General features: G+C 39.1%; 1 protein-coding gene across 1 annotated transcript in view; it reads right to left on the minus strand.

Moving 5' to 3' along the window:
* The window catches only part of SORCS3 (sortilin related VPS10 domain containing receptor 3), a 593,008-nt gene that overhangs the window by 136,697 nt on the left and 439,399 nt on the right, over window positions 1-16,912 (minus strand). Inside the window, exon 7 of the mRNA XM_037804383.1 lies at window positions 8,058-8,176. Coding sequence (XP_037660311.1) covers window positions 8,058-8,176 — 119 coding nt within the window. The remainder of the gene's footprint in view (window positions 1-8,057; window positions 8,177-16,912) is intronic.

The raw sequence follows: 16,912 nt of genomic DNA on the forward strand, positions 1-16,912 counted from the left end.
GCCATGCTAGACCCAGCCTGGTGCAACTACGGCGTCTTCTCCAGAGACCAGCATTTCACAAAGACGTAGAATGCTCCTACCCCAATTCCTTGAGATCTCACTGAAATACACATCTGTGAGTTTAAACCCTGGAGGGGAGCTACTACTGATCAGAGGGGTTTCTGCTTTGACAAAAGCCTTCTGAGGCAGTTTTATTTTGACGAACAGAATGAGGAATTCTTGTCCTTTCCTTGCTTTAGAGGTAGATATTGCTCACTGCAGGACAGATCTTGCCTTCTCCATTGTTATGGATTGAGTTGAATCCCCCCAAAAAAGCTATGTTCAAGTTCGAATCTCCAGTTCAGTGAATGTGACCCTACTTAGAAACAGGGTCTTTGAGGATATTATGAGTTAAGATGAGGCTAAACTAGATTAGGCTGGGCCCTAATCCAACCTTCCCAGTGACCTTCTAAGGAGAAGAAACTGGATTCAATGAGGAGGAGAAGGACAGAGAGAGAGAGAGGGCCACAGGACAGAAGCAGATCAACTTAAGGAACAGCATGAATTGCTGGTCCCCAACAGAACCCTACAGACTTCAGAGAGGTCATGTCCCTGGTGACACCTCAATTCTGTGCTGCTCTGTTACAGCAGCCCTGGGAACCCAAGAAATCCACGAAGCCTTTCCTGGCTCCCATTTCAACTTTCAAAACTTATATCTCCCATAAAGAAAAAAATAACCCACACATTTCAGAAAATTATTTCGATGGCTTCCAATAATCTGTTTATTTTAAAAATAAAATAAAACGAGCAAACAACAAAAGAATAAAAGAAAGCAGTCAAGTAGTCAGAATGGCCAACGGTAGGGGGAGAGAGGGGAAAGGAAGAATAAAATAGCCATTAAGCTGAATGCACGGAAGCTGCTTAAATTGCCACAAAATTTATATTTGAGCTTTGCAGTAAAAAAGATAAGGAGGAAAACACAAAATTACCTAGATTCAATTATAATAAACAGAAAATTTTTACCTCCCCAGAAAAATTTTCTAACTTATTTTCCTGCCACTTCACTTCCTTCCCCAACTACAGCTGCTCTCAGAGAGTGAGGTCCCCAGTGCACTATATCCTCCCCCTTCCTTAACCTCACCCACGCCTCCGCACTGCCCTGAATGTCCCCTGCAACTGCCTTGCACCCAGAGCCCCACTAGGAAGCCTGCACGGACCCCCTTTGCTGAAGAGCTGCTTTTCTATGCTCCAAGAGCACCATGTGCTTTCCGCTAATACAGGACTCATCATACTACGTCAAAATTTTTTAGTTGTCTGGGTTCCACAAGGGGCTGAATGTGTTTCAATATATTTAAATGAATGAAAGTAAAAAGGGCACTAGTAACATAATGTGTAATTCCTGGACAGCAGTTTTATAGGAAATGCAGAACATTCTGCATATGGCTATTTCTGTTGCAGTGAGCAATTGCCAATTACCCTACATTGTCTTATATTTTTAGTTGGAGGGACAAAATTCCATTGCTTGAAAAAGATAAGTATATTCCCGGCAAATAAGGATGGTGTCTTGTCTTCCTTCAGTTCAATTCAACAAACAATGAATGAGTATCAGCCATTATGCTAAATATAGGAGAAACAGTGATGAATAAGAAATATTCCCGTTCCTCATAGAGTGTACAGACCAGACCAATTCAAGAGAAGTTGTCAAGAAGATGGCTGTTATGGGTTGAACCTTATCGCCCCCAAAGATATATTGGTGTCCTAACCTTTGGTACCTGTGATTGTGACCTTATTTAGAAATAGGGTCATTGCAGATGGAATTAGTGAAGTTAAAAAGAGGTCATACCAGAGCAGGCTGGGTTTTTAATCCAATGTGACCGGTGTCCTTAAAAGAAGGGTGGAAGAAACACCGGCTGACACAGAGGAGAAGGTCACATGACAGTGGAGGCAGAGCTGGAAGTGCTTGTTGCAGCTGCCGGCCAGGGGATCTCCAGAACTGGGAGCAAATACTAGAAGCTAGAGAGTGAGGCAAGGAAAGATCCCCCTTACAAGTTTCTGAGGGAGCATGGCCCTGCTGACACCTTGGTTTTCAACTTCTAGCCTCCACAATGTGAGACAATACATTTCTGCTGTTTTAGCCAGCAAGTTTGTGATAATTTATTTTGGCAGCTCTAAGAAACCAAGACAATTTCCTAGCAGAGGGCTGCCTGAGCTGAAACTTAAAGGATAAATTTGCCTGGTAAAGGGACATTCTAAGCAGGAAAACACCCACAAGAAAGGCATATGAGGAAAGAAATAATGTACTATGTGCATGGAGACTAAAATCATTTCTTTTTATTGAAGAGTAAAATATAGCAAGGAAGGTATATGGGGAGCAGTGGCGGGTAAGGAATTCCCATGAGGGTGGTGGAATAGGTAGGATTCAGATTGTAGAGGCCCTTGTAGGCAATGTTAAGGAAATTGGATTTTATCCTATAGGTAATGAGGAGCCACTGAAGGTAGGAACATTGATTTTCATTTTAAACAAATTACTTCAGATGTAGGGCTGGGAATGGATCTGATGGGGAGGGGTCTTATCTGGGAGCAAGGAAATTGGTTAGCAAGCTATTGCAACATTTCAGAAAATACATGATAAGGGGTTATAAATGGTTTTAAACAGCAAAGTAATGATGGTGCTTTCCCTTTTCCTCTCATAAATCACCCTGGAGCAACAAGGAAATCAAGAAACGGAAGTGTAAACTCTATAGTTAATGATATAATAACTCCAAAACACATTATATGTAGAAAGGAAGCCAAATGCAGTGAAGGACAAACAGGGTGCAGACAGGCACTAAGGTAAAAATGCCTACAGCTACAAATCTTAGATCATGCTAGAAAAGTATAGTTCTCCCAAGTTGCAAAACTATCTATTATTTGCAGCTAAGGGAATGTGGTCCAGAATTTGGCAGTGGGAGTGTCCTTGTAACTGACTGGTAACAAGGAGAGGGTGGAGAGGCATGGTTGGATAAGAACCACCTCAGTGGTTCTGCCAACTCATGGACACGATGGTCTTGAGTTATATGCACCCTCTATGAGAATCAAGGAGGATTCTTGGTAAGCTGAAATAGAGCCCTTATCTATCACCAAATGAACCTCCTCAAAAAGCTAATCTAAGAAGAGCTCACATCATTAAAATTGAGTAATGGATTTAAATCATAAAGAAAACAGCACAATAACTGTAAAATAATGCAACAAAATTAAAGAGGGAAAGGGACATAGCAGAGAGAGGAGAAAAAATGCTTCTATGAGGCAAAATAAAACTGTGCCCCTAATGCTATGATTAAAAATAACCTGCAGGATGACATGATTACATCAATAAGACAAGATGTCAAAGCAGAAATACAAGAGCTCAGGAAGCTATGTTGAGACAACAAAAAGAGATAAAGTACAAGTTGGCAAAACTTAGAAAAGAAGTTAAACAAAAGCAGCAAAAAGGCAAAAAGTAGACTGGACACACTACTAAATCAGCATTCAAGGATAATGCCAGTGAGACTGTTTGCTTTTAATTCATCTTGCTAAGTTTGCTTGGTTTGATCAGGGAGTTGGATTAGACAAAATAATAATGAGGGCTTTTCTTTGTCTTTCATGTCAAGTGTACACATCCTAGGTGTCCTGGAGGAAGAAAACTAAAATAACAGATACACATATTTCATGACATAAATCATAGAAACTTGTGAGAATTTTTTTTTAAAAAAGGAGAAATAGAAGAAGAAATACATTGACTGAAAGAAACTCATATTCCAGGAAGAAAAATCAATACAGTATGACCAACCACAAGATATACACTAATAAAGTAACTGGTATTCAAACATAAAGAAAAAATGACTTTGGGAATTAAGGGTTTGAAAAAAAATCAAGACTCCAATAAGAGGAAATATCAGATTGACTTTACATGGCAACATTCAACCATTTTATTCTGGAAGTTAATGGAGAAAAGTTATCATAGAAAGAGAATTTTATACCCTGAAAAATGATATTAAAGCATAAAGGGAATGGGCAACATCTTTTCAACATCAAGTACTAGACCTTAAAGTTGTTACTGAAGGGCAAACTTCAGACAACCCAAGAGATAAATGGAAAATGGCAATTGTTGAATACATTTACCTGTAAATGTAATGTTACAATAAATGTGGGATTGATGGTTCAGAGAAGAATGTAAATGTTGTAGATGATAAAATTAGTGAAAACTGAGGTTGGAAAGAGGAGAGAGAGTGGGAAGTCGTGAAAGGGCACTTATTTGTTTACCATTTTTTCAGCAGTGGTTCATGAAATATTAAAGTCTGACAGAATTATATTCTATGATAGGTAAAACTAGGAAATAATGTAATCAAACAAAATTATGTGACGGAAGACTTAAAGGGACAGTTGAGAAAGTACAAATGCAAGAAATACACTACTTGTATAATTTCTCACAAGAGGAAATAAGTATATACTGTCCAAAATAGCAGAGTTGGTATGTTAAATAATGTTATATTCATAAAGCTATGCGATTGGAACAAAAATACAAATATTCTCAATTATCAAGGAAACATAGACAGGAAAGCAAGGGAAACAGACTATATAGTAAGAGCTGAAAAGAGAAAGAAAGAAGCAATGATAATTGAAAACTTACCATAAACTATAGGAATTAAGACATATCTGCAATATCAATCAATGCAAATGGCAAAGCCCATCAATGAAAAAGGAAAGAACTATCCAATTAAATACTGAAGGTCAGCAAATTTATATTGTTTCCTGCAATATGTGTAATTATTTACCTGCAGCCTCACTAACATTCTTTCATTTCATTTAATCTTAGCTAATGGATAGTCGCAAATGTGTTTAATTGATGATTCATGAAACTCAATGTTTTTCTCAAACTTGTTGACCTTTTACATTATTTGGGGCATTGCCTATTCCATTGCTTCTCATCTCATCCACAGTAACAGCAAACGTCCTTAAAATGGCTTTCAAGGACCTGTGGGATTTAGCCCCCTGCCACCTTTCTGATCTTATGTCTAAACTCCTTCCTGATCTCATTAGCTGGTTCTTTCTCATCTCCCTGAGTTCTAAATCATTGAGTGCTGGGGCCCAGTCTTTGAGCCATTTCTATTCTCCATCTATACTCACTCCCTTGAGGATTTCAATTTTATTGTTTTAAAATATCACTGATACACTGACAACTCCCATATTTATAACTCCGGCCCCAACCTCCCCATCACCTGCTCCTGAACCCAGCCTCACACCTCTAACTGCCCATCCCAAACCTCCATGGGGGCACAAGGCAGAACAAGGCCTGGCACACCTGGTGCCATGTTCCATCTTCTGCCACCCTCTCCCTAGTTCCCTGCTCAACAAGGCCCTCCCAGGTCATCCTGTATAAAACAGCAATGCCTTGATCCTGCCAACATTCATGGTCCTTGCCTTATTTTTCTCCATAATTTGTCATTACCTGATGTACTTTATAGATATATAAATGGATGATAAATATAAGATAGAAAGATAGAGAGCAAGCATTTATTTAACACTATGTTTCCAGGCACTATTTTAGTGCATTACAGAAATAATTAACAAATGTAATCCTCCTAGCAACCCATGAAGTAGGTCCTACAATTATCTCCCTTCCATGGATAAGTCAAAGGAGGTACAGCTCAAGGTCACCCAAGTAAGTGTGGCATCCCAGGATCTGAATAAATGGTGAACACTGGGTTCCAAACTACATGTTCATAATCACTACACTTCACAGTCTTTCATATATATGTATACATGGATGTATGTATCATATACATATATTTGTTTTCGGTCTCCCAATTAGAAGGGACAAATTAGAAGACTAGGACTTAGTTGTGTTCACTGTGTTATTCCCAACACTTTGACTAGAACAGGGGCCTGCCACATAGTAGGTAATCAATAAAACTTTATTAAATAATAGGACTGCATACTTTTTTCAAACAAAAGAAAAAACTAGCATTTACATTGATGCCTATTAAAAGAAAAACCTGCTTGCTTGTGGTATTACAAATAAAGGAATATTTCAGAATATTAAATATATATATCTGGATATCTGCCCACAGAGTAATAGAAAATGTTATGCAACACAGAAAGAATAAAAAAAATCTGAACATTATAAATTCTAAGTCATATTTCCCAGAAACAATTTTGCGGTCTCATCATCATATTCAGTATTAGCATTAAGAAAAGGGCAATCAGATTGGTAAATTCATAAATCATCTGTGAGCTTCTACTTTAAAAAAATAAAAATTAGAGAGAATTAAGGCCTTACACAGGGATGAAAACAATGGGAATGGAATAAAAGGAAACTCTTGAGAAATAAGTCAAGGTGATATTAGCAGAGGCCATAGATTCATTTAGTTTGGTGACACAGACTGTTTCCAGGTTTCTACCTTGAGTGATCTGATAAAGAGCAGTAGCAACAACCATGTCAGGTTCAGAGGAGCTTGTTGACTTTATCTTACTTGTGGTACATTCATATGGGGTGGATGAGATGGCCATGAGATTATATATGTATAATACATGTAAAGAGGCCTGTAGTCCACTGGAGAGGCCCCAGCTCATTGATTCAAGAGTTGTCAAGAAATGAAGATGGTTCTCAGAACCTTGGATCCCAGGCAGAGAGGACTGGGTACAAAGAGATTCAAGCCAAGGGCAGAGATCTGAGCAGTACCCAGAGCAGGCCCAGTACAGAGTATTTTGCATTATATGTGTTTAGTAAATACTCGTGAGTAAGAGAACAATGGTGCCACTGACCTGCTAAAATGTAGGGGAAAAAACCCCTGAGATTCTGGCTTTAATCAAGCTGAGAAACAATTTTTGAAGCCACATATACTTTGTCTGTCACTCCCCCTTTATGCTGATTTGTGTGACTAGGTAATTTTCCTATATCTTCCCAGGACCTGGCAACTCCAGGCAAATATTCTGTAAAAAGAAATAACTGCTACTATTTGCAATCTGCCAAAACAAGTATTCACTGAGTACCCCTGACCTGTTAGGGCCAAGTGTGGGGGGATGAAATGGGTGTTCCTACCACAAAGAGAATAAAATGCAATTTGGGAAGGAGACAAGCCCAGGAAGATTTAAGGAATGATTCCTAATAGCCATTGTGCTATAGGAATGCATTCTGCTAGAGGAGAGCAGCGAGAGGCACGGTCAGCTGGGAGACCCGGAGATGGTCCCATCAAGGACACGGGACTGAAGGCCATTCAGGTGCTTAGGTCTGAGAAAACTCAGAAAGGTTTTGAAGTTCAACGTTCCTGTGAGAAACAGTCTGTGAAGCAACTGAGAGTAAAAAGATGGAAAGGCAGACTGGGGGAAATCAAGATCGCCATCAGATGCTAAGTTTGATTTGTCACATAAACACTGTTGGTTCTTCAGTGGAGAATCACATTCTATTTCCCCTAATTTCACCTCTATTTTGAACCTCTTTCCACTGAAACTCAAAATCTAAAATCTGGCTTCCATTGCCTCCCTAGAAATGTGAGGCACACCTAGTTTTCTCAGTCAGAGTTAGGGTTCTTCTTGGAGAAGAATTTTGGACTTGAACATTTGAGATGATTATCAGCACTGGAAAGACATGGGGAGATTTAGTGAGTTCTAGTTTTCCCTGAAAGAGCATCCTGGAGATGCTTACACATTGTTGAGGTTTCTCATCCCGAATTTAGACAAGTTGCTTTGGACAGAAATTGAACGTCTCTTTGATAAACTGTGAAAACGCAAATTCCCTTGGAGAGCTGACTCTAAGTCATCCAAAATCGCAGCCGAAGACCTAGTCATTTTCAAGTTACCTTTGGTATAACAAACCAACAATCCAACTAAAGGATTCAGTGGGCCACAAAGTCCCTTGTAAAGGAACTGGACCGATAACAATTTCCTCTTTCACCAGAAGTCAGGGATCTCCCTAGGGAACTGGGACCCTGGAGAGGAGGGACGGCATCCCCAGCTCTACATCTTCACAACCTTGGGGAAAGCCATCCTATTTTCCTAGCCGACAGCTGACTTTATCTATGCCTCCTTTTCCTATCAACGACTAAGCTTTCTGTGCTTACCTGAATGAAGATATATTCATCCTGGACAACCAGTGAACTGATGTCAATGGAGCGGGCAAAGGGCCCGCTCCGAGTTGTCTCGGCACATTCCTGGATCCTGCAGGTGAGGTAGTGAGCATCTGAAATGGCAGGCAGAAGGACACTTAGACACAGAGGGGGACGGTGAGCAAAGCCCTCAGCCGCCCACTAGGTTCTACTTCACAGGGAATTGATGATATAATTTAAAACAACAATGGCATTTCATTTAATTCTCCACAAAATTGGTAAGAATTACAAAGAATGGTAATATCTAGTTCATATAGCGAGTGGGGAAAATGTTAATCTCATCTCCTGTTGGCTGAAGGTTAAATTGGTTTCGCTTTTTGGAACAACAAATTTGAAAAATCTACCAGAACTTTAAGTGAACATATTTTATACCCAGCAATACTAACTGAAGGGATATTTTCTAGAGAAATACTCATATACTTTCACAAACAGGCAAGGGCAAAATTGTTCATTGTGGCATTGTGTTCAGAACAGTGAAAGACAGTAAACAGGCTAAATGCCCATAAATTAAGGAACATTTACATAAACTAAGATTCATATATATTACAGAATAATATGCTGCAATTAAAAGAATCAGGTAGAGATTATGTATCAACATATATTTTCTTCAAGATGTACTATTCTGAAACTTTATTTTTATCATTTAATAATATGTATAAATGCTCTAATTTATGTTCAAAACCCTTATCTTTATAAATATAAGTCTGTGCCATAAATGCTTAGAAAAAAAGATCTTATATGATATACATAAAAAAATTAGCTATGATTACCTTGGGAGACAGTAGTGGAAAAAAGGAGATAGAATTGAAGTGGGGCCTTTGGGGCTTTTACAATATATTTATCTTTACTTTTTTTATAACATGTATGAATTCACTTAATGCCTATATAATTTAAAAAAAAATATCTTTTAAAGATCTCAGCAGCTGAAGCCCCCTTGAGAAACTCAAAAGATATCTGGGAGCAGCTATAGCTGAATAGGAAACCCTTGATTCTAAAAGGCACCTGATTATAATAACAGGGCAATCCAAAAAAAGCAGATCCATTCAGTTGTTTTTTCCTTAAGGAAAAACTACAGGTAAGTGTCTGTGAAGAAACCACTTTATGACTTTGCTTAAAACAGTTATTATTTATTTGATGGAGTCTAAAAATAATAAATGTTCAAAATGAGAAGTAGGGATTACTTCAAGATTAAAAGTAGAGAAGTCTCTTATCTAAAATCACATGCATTATTACCTATATCCATCTAATGTAACTGTTAACCTGTAAGTGTGGAAATATCAGGCAGTATGGTGCAGGCGATGGTAGGCAGCAGAGAAAAGTAAAGGCAAAATGCCTAAATAAGCAAAATTTTATAACAATTGCATTCAAAACAAGGGTACTTTAAATTACTGCGGTTTAATTAATTTATTGGTTGATAAATTAAACAAATATTTCTTGTTTGCCCCAAACAATACCCAATACACACTGCCTGCGCTAGACAGTATTCAAACAATACCCAATTGTTTGGCTCCTAGGAATACACGGCCCTAGGAATGAGACAGAGTCTTTACTCTAACAGGACTTGCTGTCTAAAAAGGGGCTTACTCATATTATTTGTAGCTAGCCATTACACACATTTATTTTAAAACATGGTGCTAATTTAATAAAGAAATATAGTTGGTTGGAAATGAATACATGAGTTTATTATGTGCTGTACACTTAGTTCTTGAATATCCATATTTGAGCAAAGCCTACCTGCTTTGGTAACCATAAGCTCAACATGTCAAACAACGATTTCATTCTCTCAGCCAACAGTCTCATTCTCTGCCCAGCAACTCAAGCCCCTTAACTTTTCCTTCTTCCACATCCTACACAATCCAATTGGTTCCTCGGCCTTGACAATTCTGCCTCTGAAGTGTTTCCAGAGATTCTCCTCTTCTCTCCATTACCCCATGTCACTTGCCTGATACAAGTCCTTCTCATCTGTCTTGCCTGTTGTTTCCATTTCACAACTAGCATTCATGTGGAGGATGGATTAGAACTGGATAGACCTGAGGCAAGGAGCCAGACTCATCTTCAAAACCCAAGCCTGAGTTAATCCTTCCTGGCTTCAAAACACCAACAATCCCTGGCATCCTGGAACAAAGCTTAAATATCTTATTATGGACTAGAAATCCTTTTACAGCTAGCATACTAAACTTTAATGTTAAAGGACCAAGCAGATAACGTATATGAGTAAAATGAGCTGGGGGTAAAATGATAAATAGAGGCTGGCACATGGCCTCCATATTAGGGAGCAGTGGGAAGTGGTGGGGACCACATTAAAATGGAGAGCACATGCCTGTTTTGGGGATCAGTGGCTCCTCAGCTCCAATTCACTGTTGACATGCAGGAAGAAGGCATTCCGAGTTTTTAAATAAAGCTAAAAATTTTTACATTTTTTTAAATATAAATTTCTTGTTTTTTAAATACTGACAGTTAATTTAAATTTTAAAAATGATGCAGGCTAATCATTGGGAGGGTCAAACAAAGCAAGCCTGGAGTCCAAAGGAGACCCTGGAGCTGCTCAATTCCAATCTTAGCTCTGTAATTTTGTCCCTACCCACTTTTCCAGGGAAGAGACAGGCCTTCATACTCACGTCCTCAGATGCTTTAGCAAGACCAATTTGTTTACCATTCTCTAAGTACAGCCTGTATTTCCCTTCTTCTCTGTCTTTGTTCACAAAGAAAGCCAAGGCAGCCTGGCTTTCTACTTTGGGCTAGAGGAGTGGGGAAGGCAGGGAGCCCAGCCTGTGCTTTGGAGAACATTGCCTACCCACCAGGAATACTCTTGGACTTGCAGAGCCTTATTGATTTGCTCCTATAATAAAGCACCTAAACGTGAGAAGCTGCAGCAAACACATGTAAAGAAATCACATGTGTTGACAAGACATCCCCCTCCTTCCTTCCAGCAAGCATCTCAGAAAGCTCACACTGATAATCAAAGGTGCACACAAGAGGACATCTGCTTATCCCTCCGTCCCCCAAACCCCTTCCCTCCCACAGGCTCTTATCCCTCTCTACTTAGTATTCATTCTCTTATTTGAACACTTTTAAAAAAGAATTGAGTATATTCAAGGCCACCCAAACAAACTCAAAACCTACTTAAACCTTGGCATGTGGCAGATGAAGTATTGTGCCAACCTCATCTACTTCTTGGCTTTTCCCCTGTTCTCCACTGCCCAGCATGGAATGGAAGGTCCAATTTAACAGGAAAGCAGTGCTAAAATGGGTTTTTGAAATCCACTTAAAATTCAGGGCCCTTGCAATCTTTAACTGGACTCACATTTCTGAAGTCCCTGAAGCTTTTATTTTTCAAAACACACAAGCAGGATAATAAGTGCTATTGTACCTACTGCTTAGTAAGGACCAAGTGGGGGACATGGGGACAGTAAATTACAAGGCAGGCCTGGCCGACTAGCAGGAGGTAACAGAGGGTCATGGACATACTGTGGTTGTCAAGGGCAGGAGAGGGACACCATTTGGCTCAAGCCTCACATTTGCAAAAGGTCTTACATTTGGACCTTGGGCATTACCTCCAAATGAGGTTAGATGCAGTTGGAGAGATTCTATGATGGAACACAAAGAAGTTATTTATCATACAACTTGACATACCAGAATAGGCTTCTAACATTGGTAGCCTTATTTTTTAATAATAGCAGATATCTGATAAAATGGAAATGGCCCAGATCTCTTGAGAATATTGTGGTATTTGAGAGCAAGGCCTCTGGAGCTAGAAAGCTCTAAATTCAAGTCCTGGATTTGCTACTTGCTGACTGCCTTGGGTAAGTAACAGTATAGTTTTTCATCTGTGCAGTGCAGATAATTTAGCACTCGCCTTGGAGGAGTGTTTCTGGGATTAAATAAGATTATGCATGAAAAAATGCTTAGCACAGTGCTGGATTAATTTTAAAAGACCAATAAATGCTAGCTACTTTTTATTAAAGAGAGAGAAAAGAGGGGATTTAACTGTCGGCATCCCTCATATATTCAATTAATAATAAGTAACGTTCTGTTTAGTCGTGGAGAATCAAAGGGTCACGATATCACAGGTCCTACAAGTAAAGTCATGTTCTGAATTTACTTCACTGTTTCTTTCTTTCAGTACAATGGGAGTCAGTCAAGACAAAAGGTGTGCCTGAGCTAGATTAATCATGGGGAGCTTCAAGGAGGAGGCAGTACTTGAGTTTAGTCTGGATAGGGAAGTACACTGTATGAGAAGGGAATTCCTTAAACAGAGTAGTGAAAACTGCCCATTGACTTTTATGTAGGCAAAGCTCATGGAAGGGTGTACACAATTACATGTCAATTGGCTGATGTTGGTTAATCCTTACTCTTGAACTTCTATTTTCTATCCTGTCCTTTGAAACCTCCTCAAATGGAAACCTAGAAAGACAGGATCTGAATGACGATCTCACTTGGATAATCCTTGTAGCAAAACCAAACAGAGATTTTGTAAATGCTTGAGGAATGCACCACACTCATGATTAATGTATTTTTAAATGTGAGATGGATTCCCAATGTTTTTCTAAGTGCGGGTGCAGTCACTGCTCCACTTCAAAAACTAAAAATCAAAGGCTTTGTTCTCTGTGCCTTGTAAAGAGGCTCCTGCTTGGTTACCTTGGAAATATCTGGCTGTATTTCAAACTAGCCCTATGGCTAGCAGCATCCCCCAGGAAGAGGGTAACATCTCCCAAGAGGGGACAGTCTCCATGCCTTGTCACCTTGAAGATGTTGGACCAAGGATCTGGAATAGTGAGAAGGGGCAGTCTAAGGCTGTCTGATTCCTTCCTTTTGTATTGGGTCAAGGTAGATAGAGAAACTGCCCCTGTCAGATACTCTCTGAGACTCCAGGAAGCAGAGACCGTAACCCACAGTTCTTTGCCTGTAGAAGACTTTGGCCAGTGAATCAAGTGAACACGCTTCGCAGTCTGTGCTAGAGCAGGGAATGCTCAGAGAGCTGAAAAATGTGGAAAGAGCGACCAAGACTATCAGACATCCTTAGCTTTGCTTTCTTCCTAAAGAGTTGCATTTCTGCCAGGAGTTTTGCAGGGTTGAGAGAGGCAACCTCTAACTTTCTCCATTCAGCAAGGCAAGCTTCTCATCTACAGCAACACAAATCACTCCAAAGCTGCATGTTTCTCACTCTGCCAGATCTTTCCAAAACAGTCACCTCCTTGCAGGCAAGAATAATGTCTCTGTCATCTTTGTTTTGCTCCTTGGGCTGACTTTATAAAGCCTCAGTAAATGCTATTAAGTTGAACTGAATTACACTAAAAGCCTACACATTTTTGTTATGTTGCATTATATTGTAATTTGTGATTATGTTTTGCATTTGAGATTATTAAATATTCAAAGTATCCTATTCATCATGCCTCTTGCCACCTCAGAGAAAAACTTTCCCTGACTTGCTTAATTTCCATCTCTTTGAGTAGTGTATTTTTAAAAATTGAAAAACTGAATTAAAATTGTGAGCAAAAAGCAAATTCAGCTCCTCAGGTCTTGTGTGACAGAAATACCCAGGAGCCATTTATTTTAAATAATATTAACTCTCAAATGCAAATAAGTAAAAACAAGAAGTTTCCAGGAATCTCTGAAAAGTTATTTAATTTCCATAAGCCTCTATTTCCTTGAATGTGGAATGGAGCTAACTTATTTATAGGAATAGTTCAAAAATAAATGAAGTGATATTGCAGCAAATGCTTAAAACATTACTTAAGGTATAGCAGGCGCTCAACGCAACAAAACCAGCAAACAAAAAAGTTAGCTTCTGCTCCTTCCTATGGATTTAGAGTTTTGGTGAAACTTTTAATTGCCCATAAGATAATTCCCGTGGCTTCTGCCTTCTAATGGCACAGAAAGGAATCTGGCAAAAATATGCATTTAAAAATACTGACCTTGAATATCTTAGGAACCCTAATACTCAATTCAGGGCTGTTTCACCTGCACTTTTCAAATAAACTAACCCTGGCTATAATGACTAAATGATGATACTGCTGCTGTTGATGATGATGAAAACAAGTAACATTTTTGAATGGTCACTCTGTGACAGGTGGTATTCTAGGAGCTACATGTATTAACCAACTTAGTTTTTGCAACAACCCGATAGAATTACAATTATCATCATCCCCATTTAATAGATGAGGAAACTGAGACACAGAGAGATTAAGTACTGTGCTTAAAGTTCCACAGCTCTAGGAAGTGCCAGAGCCTGGGGTTGTAACATGGTGATTGGACACAAGAACTCATGATCCTAATCTTTGTGTATTGGAAACATGGAAGGACAAACAGGCTGGGAATGAGGAGACCCGCATTCTGGTTCAGTCCCTGTCACTGGCTATCTGTGTGATTTTGGAAACTTGTTATTCTGTTGGTGCCTTTTGGAAAGTGATAAAATTTGACAATCTGCTCCAACTACTTTTTTTTTTTAAGTCTTGGAATTCTTTTATCAAAGCCAGCCCTATATCCTCAGCATATAAAGTGAATTTTAGTATACCTGTTTTAGTTGAGTAGGTGGCATAGGCTTGTACTCCCATTGACTTAGCTGCCTCTTTGGCCTCATATTGGCATCCGAGATTCTTAGAGGACTGCTAGAGGTCTGAGTTACACAGTTTGAAAATCATTGAACTAGTCGATAACCCAAGGTTCTTTAAGATCCAATATTCTATGTGTTTAGAGTCTACAGCTTAGGCTGCAGGGCCAATCGTTTCACCTTGTGAGCCAACTCTAGTTGATTACTTATGACTGTCTGGAATGCTCTGCTAAGAAGTATTGAGCTTTATCTTGGCTTAGTGAGAAAGTGCACTAATTGATTAATGAGGGCTGATGATGGCATGGGGACAAGGAATGTGTGCTATGGGTTTTTGATTCTAGAAATTACAGGAATGTCTAGATGTTTACAGACTTCTTGTTCACTTCCAGGTTCACTTATTACAGTGTCCCTTTGAGGGAACCATCTGGCTTGCGCTTAGGAATTTCCAACAAAAGGGGGTTCACTACTTCACAAAGCAGCCTGTATCATTTAAGATACTCTTGTTTGTTAGATACTCTTTTAGTCATTGAACTGAAATTTGCCTCACTGTAAATTTTAATCTACATTGAGATATTTGTTAGCCAACTAATGAAAATTTTTAAATAAATTATAAAAATACCTCATATATGTTGGTGTTTTCAAATATGTAAAGTCCTATGTTAGGGATTACTGAAAGGTTAAGGGACTTGTCCAAGGTCAAACAGCTTCTAAGAGACAGAGGTAATTCTCCAACTTAACTCTCGAGACTCCATGTTAAGGCTCTTTCTATTGACATGCAGTTGCTTGTTGGATAGAGGATGTGTGTTTGTGTGTGTTGAGGAGTGAGTGTGTGTGTGTGTATGTGTGTAGAGAGAGAAAGAGAGGCAGAGAGAGAACAGGTGAGCAAGCAAGCAGAGGACATTCAGAGAAAGACAATTTCCAGAACAGAATGGAGGGAAAGAAATTTGAATTCTGAATCTCATGGCCAAAACAGGCTTCAAACTGTTGCTAACCAAACGCAGCCAGGACAAGAGATAATTTGGCGATTTTAGCTTAATCTAAGTCCGACTCCCAAAGAGGTGGACCAGGACTGCCACCAGAGAGGAGATTCCTATATCTAAGCAACAAGGGGGACCAGCTGATATTGGATTTGCTCCAGAGTGTTGCAGTCAGGTTTAGAGACAGGATTATTAACACCACACCACACTGTCAGAACCGCCACGCTCTGTGCCGTTGCACTTGCTACTTCTCTCTAGAAGATCTCTGTGCAATCACCATACAATGCAAGCCACACATTTGAGCCACACAGGACCTTTTACAGTTTTCATTAACCAAACTATAAGAGTAAACAGAAAAGCAAAATTAATTTTAATGTATTTCATATAACCCAATATATCGAAAATTTCATTTCTTCATGTTATTAATATAAAATTGAGTGATTTTTTTTCATTCTGTTTTTCATAGAAAGTTTTTGATATCTGCTGTGTATTTCACACTTAGAGCATATCTCAATTCAGATAGTAGGACATTCCAAGTGCTCAATAGCCACGTGTGACTAAATGGCTACTGTATTCATCAGCCTAGGTTTGGAATAACTTTCCTACTCCCCTTTTCTTCCACACCACTGGAAAAATCCAACTCATCTTCCAAGAGGAAACAAGCACAATCTCTTCTGTGAAGCCTTTGGTTGCTCCTGAGCAGGTAGAAAACAATTCTTTTTGGTTCCTATAGCACTTTCTTCATTAGACTTAATATTTCTACCTCTCCCATCAGCCTGTGACCTTCTCAGTGTTGACTGTATCTTCTTTATATGTATATCCCTGTGGCTTAGCACAGAGCTTACCAAACAAGATCCATGGCACAGCAGCATTACTTGGGAGCTTGTCAGAAATATGGAATGTGTGCTTTAACAAGTTCTCTGGATGACTCATATGCTTGTTAAAGTTTGAGAAGCTCAGACCTAGTGCAGTTGTTTTCAATGCTACATGTACCTTAGAAACATCAAGACAGCTTTTATAAAGGACCAATGTCCAGGACCTGAATTTAGAGATTCTTACTTCATTGATTTGTGTGAGGGCCCAGGTGAGTGTGCACCTGTGCATCTGTTTTAAGTTCCCCAGGTGATTATAATGCTCAATTAGGTTTGAGAACAATTGTCTTCTGTACTGGAAAGTGCTGCATTACAGCTGAGTGAATGAGTGAGTGATGCATAAATAAGTATAGGAGAAACACAAATGTCTACATGGTTTTAGTGTGAATGTCAAGATTCCTGTCTTGCTCT

Source organism: Choloepus didactylus, chromosome 15, assembly GCF_015220235.1.
Source record: "Choloepus didactylus isolate mChoDid1 chromosome 15, mChoDid1.pri, whole genome shotgun sequence".
Lineage (NCBI taxonomy): Eukaryota > Metazoa > Chordata > Mammalia > Pilosa > Megalonychidae > Choloepus > Choloepus didactylus.